The sequence below is a fragment of the Oryx dammah genome, unplaced genomic scaffold (assembly GCF_014754425.2).
Source record: "Oryx dammah isolate SB20612 unplaced genomic scaffold, SCBI_Odam_1.1 HiC_scaffold_29, whole genome shotgun sequence".
Taxonomy (NCBI): Eukaryota; Metazoa; Chordata; class Mammalia; order Artiodactyla; family Bovidae; genus Oryx; species Oryx dammah.
Window position 1 is genome coordinate 23,609,537 of NW_024070213.1, and position 9,861 is coordinate 23,619,397.

Sequence of the window (9,861 nt, forward strand, 5' to 3'; positions counted from 1 at the left end):
ACCCGGATGCTTCTTTTTAAGTAACTTAGGGGTTTTCTTCACTTGAACTAAAGAAAGTTGAGCTTCTGGAACTGTCTCACTGCCTAAAAATTTAATACATAACCAGCACCACAGATATGTTTGAGTATGGAGAAGAAAGTACTAAGAAGTGAAATGTCAGCGAATGGGGGCTGGGGGCTCCATGGAAGCGGCAGTGGCACATAAGGGTTAAGAACCCGGCTGGGTTCAAATCCTGATTCCCGTACTTTCCCCCTGTATCCGTTATCTCGTCTGTAAAATGGTAATTAACAATAAATAATTCATAGATTTGCTGGAGAATCGAATGCAAAAATGGAATACAATGTGTTCCAAAGTGGCTGATATTCATTAAACGGTATGATGCCAGCCTCTGATATTCATTAAACGGTATGATGCCAGCCTCTGCTGCGGGAACAAGGGAAATGTTTTCCTGGCTGAAATGTACATACATCACTGTCAAGGCTGGGAAACTACCCACAGCCAATCTAGACAACCAATCCAGGAAGCTAAGTGATTTCACGACGTACAGACAAGCCAGAGCTAGGGGAGATTAGTCAAGGTGCATGGGATCACACTGCATTTTAGGGTTCTAAGCCCCTTCCCAATTTCCAACACACAGACAAGTTGGTGAGGAAGGACACAGCCAGAAGTCGAGCAAAGCCCTTAAAGGACTTCAGTTCCAGCCTCGTCCTTGCCGGCAGCACGCAGGTGGAGCACCGTCTTCAGTCCCGCCTTTGACCCCAGGAAGCGCCCGCAAACCGGCCCTCCTTACTCGGTCTCCTGGGCAGGACAAATGGGTAGGACTCCACGACTATACAGCTCTCTCGCTACATCATTTTCACCGAACTCTTTAGACTACAACCCGCCTCCCCACTCCTTCCCGCAGCCCCGGGCCGGGCGGTTCTGAACAGGACCGTCACTTAGAAAGCCAGGGTTTATCTTCTAGGTGACCGGGTGACAAGACCCTCTCTCTCCCGGGCAACAGTACTGCCTGCGCCCCGGCAGCGCTGCCGGCTAACTCCTGGATTCTCACGCCCCGGGGCTTGAGCACCGCCGCTGGGCAGTCGGGGGTTGGGATGCTCACCTGCTCGGCGCGACCACCTTTGTGCAGCTGACCCACGAGTAGCGCAGGGGCCGACGGTTTAGGCCCGGCCTTGCACTTTGCCCACAGCGGCCGCCCTGCATTCCGCCTCGGAGTTGGATTACCTCTCACTCAAACAGTCCGTCAATATATAAAATATTAATGCTTGGCAGGACCCCTGCGCGCAATTCTAGGCCTGCACCTCGCGCTTTCCTATTGGACACTACAATAGGTCTCAGAGGTGGGACCGGCCCCATCGGCGAGAACCACGCCCTCTGATACCTCCCGTCCAATCGGAGGCAGAGAGCCGCACTTGCCTTATTTGCATACAAGTTATTCTACATAAGCTCAGATCCCGAGGTATTCGCTCTCAAAACACCTATTTCTAAGTTGACGATACCTGTTTCCCAAACGGAATCCCAACTCAGCACTTCAGCGTCTGAAACAAAGGGGAAAGTCACTTACTACCCTGCGATGCATTTCCCAGGCTACGTCCCTAGCGCGGGCCCCGGGCTCCCCACTTCGAGCTTTGCGGCTCGTACCTCCCCCAGCCTCAAGTCTAATCCCTAAACACCCGTCAGAACTGCAATCGTAAAGCTTCTGAAGCACCTATTAGCACAATCACCAGGGAACATAAGCATTATCAACCCTTTTTTTGAGGTTTTGGTGGCCCTAAAAAGGGCCTTTTCGAATCTTATAAGCCGCACGCACAGCTCAGCCACCGAAGCCGTAGAGGGTGCGGCCCTGGCGTTTCAGAGCATACACCACATCCATGGCCGTGACCGTCTTGCGCTTGGCGTGTTCCGTGTACGTCACTGCATCGCGGATCACATTTTCCAAGAACACTTTGAGCACTCCACGGGTCTCCTCGTAGATGAGCCCTGAGATGCGCTTGACACCACCACGGCGGGCAAGACGGCGAATTGCGGGCTTCGTAATGCCCTGGATGTTGTCCCGTAAGACCTTCCGGTGACGCTTGGCACCTCCTTTACCCAGCCCTTTCCCTCCTTTGCCCCTGCCAGACATTTCAACAGGAAATCAAAGACTATCGCATAAAACAAGCTCGCAACAGTTCGAGAACGAAGAACCTGGGCTAATATAGCCTTATAGCGGACCTGGTTGAAAACCTCAAGATAGTGGGAGGAGCTAAGTCTCCAAGAGGTTTTTGTTTCGTTGTGTTTTCTTTTAAATCCCTTCTCTACAAAATTTTTCGGTTGCTCAGTTGGGAAAAGTTTTTGTTATTTTTGCCATGAGATTGAGGAAAGACTCGATAGGAATTATATTGCCGCTTCTCCATACTTAAAAAACGGTAGGCCAGATCCAGTGAGCGCTGGGTTTCCCTTGTCTCTTTCCCCCACCTCGTATGCCCCCGCGTCTCTCTAGCGCGCGGGAATTCTAATTTTATAGTTTTCAAACGAAACGCACAATTTTATAATTCTATTCTTAGACTAATTTGAAACTCAGTAGGAACTGGGAATGCTTTGAATGAATTCGCTCAGTTGTGTCCTACCCTTTGCTACTCCATGGACTGTAGCCTACCAGGCTCTTCCATCCATGGGATTTTCCAGGCAAGAATACTGGAGTGGGTTGCCATTTCCTTCTCCAGGGGATCTTCCCAACCCAGGGATTGAACCCAGGTCACCCGCATTGTGGGCAGACGCTTTACCGTCTGAGCCACTACCCAAAGCAGTTGCTTTACACCTGTGGGTCTTTTAAAGTCATCAGTTGGGGTAGAGGAAATCTTTCAATCGTTTTCTCTTCTGTGGCCCCGTGCAGAAAAAATTAAAATCTTTTCCGAAAAAGTCTAACCTTACCCTTTCCTCCCCACCCCCACCGCCTTTTCTCTTGCAGCTGCTTCTGCACAATTTGCAGCTTTTACTGCTTCCTCCGTTCCCCACCCCCAGCCCAAGCACGGGGTTTTGCTTCTCAGTCAAATGACAATTTCTGGGATTAGCTAAAATAATGTAACGTTCTTATTTCATTAAAACTCGACGTTCTTGTGAAATAGTGGATGCCATGATCATGGCTTTAAATCAGGAGGTTCTCATTTCTTAAGAAATCCCTTGAGAAAAACGGAACTTTGAATAGTGTCACCACTCTAGGAGACAGGACTGTTTTCCCAAAGGGTTCATACTGTGAAAAAAGGCAGCAGTATTTAAGTATGATTCATAACTCTTTCCCAGGACTTAACACCATGAGGAATGAATATTTTGATAAATTGTGCTCCCTGTACCTAGTCCTGACGAATAAGCCTTTCCAGTAGGAAAGCTTTATGGCAAATATTTGCTTATTATGTACCTATCCTCACCCATCTCTATAGCACAAAAAAATATAGTGTTATTGTTGTTAAAGCAGAAATAAAAAGAACCCTCAGAACACTGGATGGCTGGGGGTGGGGAGTCTTAAATAGTCAAATTGAACCGCCTGATTTTAATGCTTGATTCAAAAGAAGGAAAAGTTTGGTAGAGTCAGGATTCTTGTAATGGCAACATAGGTTTTTTGTTGTTGTTTGTTTTTAGTATTTACTAAAAAATCAAGCTTAGAACATTTTCAAGTTAGAGATTTCTTTTGCTTACAAGGATTTTTTTTTAAGTGTCAATAATAATAAAGGTAATGTGACAAAAATTTCGGGCATACTCAGCCCGAACTGCTAGAGGCATTTCTTGGTTGAGTGCTTTAGTATTTGTTGACTAAGTTAACTAAGGAGTAACTCTCCTTCCTGATTTTTCTGTTTCTTACTACGGTTCCTTAATTTTAAAGATTCTTTTCCTGAGAGCGACAGAGGAGGTTGAAACCTCAGAATCCGCTAAATTCAGCCGAACTCAATAAATTCAACGGAACCCCAACCGCGGAGCAAGCGGACCTAGATATTTATATCAGCGGTTATGTAAATGAGGGTTCAGCAGTTTGCTCTTTTGATTGGAGAAAGATGGAGATGGTGGTCCTTCTGCCAGCGTCCTAATTGGGAGCAAAGCCTGCCTGTCATTGGTCACCGGAGCCAAGGAAGCTGCTGAGCCCAATGGGAAGGCGCTGCCTAGTGTCAGCAAAGTGTTGGTAGAGGCAGTTCCGGTGTGGTACGTTGCATTCTTGTACTAGGAACCGGATCGCTGGGTTTTTTTCCTCTCGCTGGAGTTTTAGGCGAGAGACAAACATGTCTGGTCGCGGAAAGCAGGGCGGCAAAGTGCGGGCAAAGGCCAAGTCCAGGTCCTCTCGCGCGGGCCTGCAGTTCCCAGTGGGCCGAGTGCACAGACTGCTGCGCAAGGGTAATTATGCGGAGCGAGTGGGCGCCGGGGCGCCGGTGTACCTGGCGGCGGTGTTGGAATACCTGACGGCGGAGATCCTGGAGTTGGCTGGCAACGCCGCGCGGGACAACAAGAAGACCAGGATAATCCCTCGCCACCTGCAGCTCGCCATCCGCAACGACGAAGAGCTAAACAAGCTTCTGGGGAAAGTGACCATCGCTCAGGGCGGCGTTCTGCCCAACATCCAGGCCGTGCTGCTGCCCAAGAAGACGGAGAGTCAGAAGACGAAGAGCAAGTGACCCTGATGCCGCCACAGGGGAGCCGGCTTCCCCAGCAAGGGCTCTCTCCAGAGTCGCCCCGCCCGCAGTGTTTTTGAATATGCTTGATGTTATGGAGAGCCGGAGCCATCTAGTGGGGAGGTGGGCGGCGAGACCAACTGGGTCGGGGGCCCAATAAAGTCGGTGAAAATCGTCTGGTCGAGAGAGCTGTGTAGTCGCGGGGCCCTGCCGGGAGACCCAGGGGTGACCGGGAGACCTTTGGAAGAGGTACTGGTGGGTCGGCTTGAGCCACTTTCTGGGCAGCTTTGTTCCGCAGCCACCCTCGAGGCGCTACGGGCGGATCAAGGGAGACCAGAAGGGACCCACTGGCGTGGAGGTGGGCAGAGTCGGGGGCTTTCCCTGCTCGCCCGGAGGCAGAGGCGACGCCGAGTAGGTGCAGATGAGGCTGGGCCAGTTGTTTTTACATCCGCCTCCCAGGGCCTGTGCTCCCCTGCCCTGTTAGGGCAGTTCCGGAACCAGTTCTAGGAAAGACATAGTGATGAAGATGTGGTCTTGGGCAGGAGATTGTCTGTCCGGCCACACTTTTCAGAAGGGAGAATAACTTTGGATCTTGGAAGAGTAGCTTTGACGACACGGTGTCGATTTAACAGATTTTTCTTGGCCTGACAGCTGTTGTGTTTTCTTGTTTGGGGTGTCAGATATTTTTGTGTGCACGCTTATGTTCACATTTCTTTAAAATGAAGGAACCATCCAGTAATATGTGTAGTACAGAAGCCTGAGTCATGAAGTTGGAAATTTGTTACGCTGACACTCATGTTGTGTAATAGTGCAGCGCCTTTAGTCATGAGTTACCTATACTTGAGGAGCTTTTAAAATGACTTTCTCAAGTTTCTAGCTTCATAGTGGTCTTATCTCCACAATATCATATCCCTTTGGAAAGGTAATTGATTTGATTTTGCTTTATAACAACAAATCCCCTTCTTAAGGTCCCTTATGTTCTACCACTGGGCCTGAGGTAATGACCTCATTCCAACAACACCTATTGTGTTTGTGTTGCTTAATGGCACAGTAAGGCTTTCATAAATATGTGAAATGTGAGCAAAGGCAAGGACAGATGGTATGGAGAGAAACATTTCTGCTCAGGAATTTACATTTAAAAGTTACACAGTAACAACCCTGGTCTGTTTGAAGGGTCTAGATTGACCCTTCCATTTCCCCCTTTTCTACAAGCTTCTTCCTGGCCTACAAAAAAGATCATTTATTTAGATTTCACATATTTGGATTCATCTTTTCCTTAAGTCAGAGTTGATGTCGTTCTGGGGAAAAGAAAAGGATATGTCTTCCATCATCAATGGTAGTAGTTGGCCTGTTTTCTCAGCATGGACTTTTATTTCTTCCCCAGTATTTACTGAGAACCTCTCTACGCTATGCACAGTACCGCGTAATGGGTTGCTGCGGCCAGCACAGCAAGTAGGGATCGAAAGTGGTTAACTGCACAGTTTGGGAAAAAGAAACTAGAGACAGAATTAAAGTTTTAAAAATGGGACCGGGGGACTCAAGACTTCAAGAGCCCTGTTCCTCAGAGCCACACCACTTTTATTTAGTGTCTTGGCAAGCAGAAAGTATCTGTTGTGCTATGATGAAGTCAGCCTCCTGTGTCCCCAGTCATGTCTCCCATTTTATTACTTTAAACTATCTTTGTTATTTTCTTGTACAAGGGCTGTCACCTAGCTGGAGGTCATAGACCCGCGTATGCCTTGGGAAAACATCTTAGTGTGTGCACAAGCAGCGTTCTGAACTTGCGCTGACCAAGTGTTCCAAGGTCCACACTATGTTTTTCCTTAGCTTAGCAGGGCATGACAACCCCAGCTGATCAACCCGATGTACTTTTATTTAGGTTATCCTGCATTGCTATATTTTGCTTTTATTCTTTTCCCATGGTGATTTTCTCATGGCTTAGCCAGAGCAGTAGGTGGCTATTAACCCCTGCAGCAGGTGATGAGGATACCCTGGTCTATGCGACCAACTAGATTTCCACTCCTGAAGCTCACGTTTCTTTTTCTGGGTAACTGAAGACTGGACAATAAACAAATAAGTGACCATCAAAGAAAGGATTCCCTTTCAGCTTCTGCTACTACTTGTGTCTCTCTATTGCTTGTGGAATGGATGTTGGGATTACTTCTCCCATGTGATCAAGTTTGAAGTATATACAAAGGTCAGGCCACACGTGTACCCCTTTTAGGGGGCAGATTATTGCCCTCTGTGTCCTAAAGAGTATAGACCCCAAGGGTACATACCCTGGGCAGTTTCCAAGACGTCCGACTGTTTATTCCACTTACCGCCTATTCAGAAGACTTCCTTGTGTAAAATAGTCACAATAGCTATTTTGATGACGGAGATTGTTCCTTTATTCCATGCCAGCTATTGTTCAGTCGGTCAGTCGTGTCCGACTCTTTGCAACCCCCATGAAGCACAGCACGCCAGGCCTCCCTGTCCATCACCCACTCCCGGAATCTACCCAAACCCATGTCCATTGAGTCGGTGATGCCATCCAACCATCTCATCCTCTGTCGTCCCCTTCTCCTCCTGCCCTTAATCTTTCCCAGCATCAGGGTCTTTTCCAATGAATTAGCTCTTCGCATCAGGTGGCCAAATTATTGGAGTTTCAGCTTCAACATCAGTCTTTCCAATGAACACCCAGGACTGATCTCCTTTAGGATGGACTGGTTGGATCTCCTTGCAGTCCAAGGGACTGTCAAATCTTCTCCAACACCACACTTCAGAAGAATAAATTCTTCTGTGCTCAGCTTTCTTTATAATCCAACTCGCACATCCATACATGACCACTGGAAAAACCATAGCCTTAACTAGACAGATCTTTGTTGGCAAAGTACTGTCTCTGCTTTTTAATATGCTGTGTAGGTTGGTCATAACTTTCCTTCCAAGAAGTAAGCGTCTTTTAATTTCATGGCTGCAATCACCATCTGCAGTGATTTTGGAGCCCAGAAGAATAAAGTCGGCCACTGTTTCCATTGTTTCTATTTGCCATGAAGTGATGGGACCAGATGCCATGATCTTAGATTCCTGAATGTTGAGCTTTAAGCCAACTTTTACACTCTCCTCTTTCACTTTCATCAAGAGGGTCTTTAGTTCTTCACTTTCTGCCATAAGGGTGGTGTCATCTGCATATCTGAGGTTACTGATATTTCTTCTGGCAATCTTGATTCCAGCTTGTGCTTCCTCCAGCCCAGCGTTTCTCATGATGTACTCTGCATATAAGTTAAATAAGCAGACTGACAGTATACAGCCTTGACGAACTGCTTTACCTATTTGGAACCAGTCTGTCGTTCAATGTCCCGTTCTAATTGTTGCTTCCTGACCTGCATACAGGTTTCTTAAGAGGCGGGTCTCTTTCAGAATTTTCCACAGTTTATTGTGATCCACACAGTCAAAGGCTTTGGAATAGTCAATAAAGCAGAAATAGATGTTTTTCTGGAACTCTCTTGCTTTTTCGATGCCAGCTATTGTATGCTCAATAAATAGAAGTACCAGTATCTACGGGGATATGGGCTTACCTTTATAGGTTAAAGTAGAGGTAACTAATGAATATTTTGTTATTTTTAATGTCCAGTTGTTGGGAATAGTTCTCGTTATTACTGCCTTGTGGCATGGTGAGCAGTGGAGAAGAAAAAAGAGTATCAGTTGCTGGTTTTGACATTTACGTCTTAATTTCCTAAAAAATTTGAGGCATCTCGAAGATTAAAACCAAATGGTAAAGAAATAAGGGTATGACATTTATAAAAAAAAAACAAAAGCTTTTCTCTCTAAAGTTTCACAGGACTCTAACCCTGTTAACCTGAAGATAAAAACAGGCAAGATTCACAGATGTCAGTACACTAAGACCCCATTCTCACCCTATCTCAACCACCACTGTCCCAGAGATTCATAGGCTCCCCTCAGATACTTCCCTGCGGCAAGATTCAGTCAGTCCATTTTAACCTCACCATTTCTGTTTTTGAGAGCTTTTTAAACCTGAATACTTTATTACCTGTTAAAAATGCATTTGTTGTTGTTATTTAGTTGCCCAGTCATGTCTGGCTCTTTTGGACCCATGGACTGAAGTGCGCCAGGCCTCCCTGTCCCTCACCATGTCGTGGAGCTTGGCCAGGTTCATGTCCATTTCATTAGTGATGCCATCCAGCCATCTCATCCTCTGAGGAAGATACCCCTTGCCAAATCAATTCAGCTTGTGAATCTTCTATGCACCAACAGTTCTTGCCAATATGTGATTATTAACTTAAAAGGCCATGTTTCTTTCAAGCATGAGACCCAATGGGAAAGATTTAGGATAGAAACTGGTGAGACCTGAATTCTGGTCTTTAGTAGATTTCTAATCCATAGCCATGTATGTAGACACACATATGCTTTTCCATGGAGATAAGCCATTCAGTGTGGCACGTTGTGACTTGGCCAGGATTTGTTCCTTCTTTGTTTTTCCTGCAGGACCAGTCTTGTCTTTGTGTCTCTGAGAACTGGTCTGCTTAGTTTTATCTGCCTGGAATCAAAAGGTTTAGTCTGAACCCATAATTGGTGATGACTATGTGCAAACGCTTCACAAATTTCTTTCCAGTGGTTGAAAGGTCATATACAACAACATTTAAGAACTTACTCTCTGGGAATGAGACTTAGCTTCAAATCCACTCATCTCCTCAGTAGCTGAGTGATTTTGGAAATGCTACTCAATTTCTTTAAATGTCAGTTTCATCTATTAACTGGGCATAATAGTAGAGTTACATTAGTGAGTTTGGAGGAAGATTAGAGCTAATGTGAACGAAGGCACAGAATTTGTCATATAGAAATGCACTCAACGAATAGTAAGTAACAGTATGTGAAACTGGATTTAGAGCAAGTGGCAGTCGTGATGGGACCTATTGAAATTAGTAAATATCTGGTATTCTAGTAATTCTGTGATTTTTCAGATATCTCACCATAAAAACTAGCTTAGTTCAGTTCAGTCACTCAATCATGTCCGACTCTTTGCGACCCCATGAATCACAGCATGCCAGGCCTCCCTGTCCATCACCAACTCCCGGAGTTCACTCAAACTCATGTCCATTGAGTCGGTGATGCCATCCAGCCATCTCATCCTCTGTTGTCCCCTTCTCCTCCTGCCCCCAATCCCTCCCAGCATCAGAGTCTTTTCCAATGAGTCAACTCTTCGCATCAGGTGGCCAAAGTATTG

General features: G+C 46.3%; 2 protein-coding genes across 2 annotated transcripts; one reads left to right on the forward strand and one right to left on the reverse strand.

Annotated features, from left to right (window-relative positions):
- Nucleotides 1-1,494: 1,494 nt before the first annotated feature.
- On the reverse strand, nt 1,495-2,187 carry LOC120858887 (histone H4). Its single transcript, XM_040235240.1, has one exon. The coding sequence runs from the start codon at nt 2,123-2,125 to the stop codon at nt 1,814-1,816; it is 312 nt and encodes a 103-aa protein (XP_040091174.1). The 5' UTR covers nt 2,126-2,187; the 3' UTR covers nt 1,495-1,813.
- Nucleotides 2,188-4,081: 1,894 nt separating this feature from the next.
- LOC120858888 (histone H2A.J) lies at nt 4,082-4,814 on the forward strand. The gene has a single exon (XM_040235241.1). It carries the CDS (start codon nt 4,251-4,253, stop codon nt 4,638-4,640), a length of 390 nt encoding a protein of 129 aa, XP_040091175.1. The 5' UTR covers nt 4,082-4,250; the 3' UTR covers nt 4,641-4,814.
- The last annotated feature ends 5,047 nt before the right edge of the window (nt 4,815-9,861 follow it).

Excerpts from the sequence above, each read along its gene's own strand:
- LOC120858887 (XM_040235240.1), bottom strand. The coding sequence starts at position 2,125 with ATGTCTGGCAGGGGCAAAGGAGGGAAAGGGCTGGGTAAAGGAGGTGCC.
- LOC120858888 (XM_040235241.1), top strand. The coding sequence starts at position 4,251 with ATGTCTGGTCGCGGAAAGCAGGGCGGCAAAGTGCGGGCAAAGGCCAAG.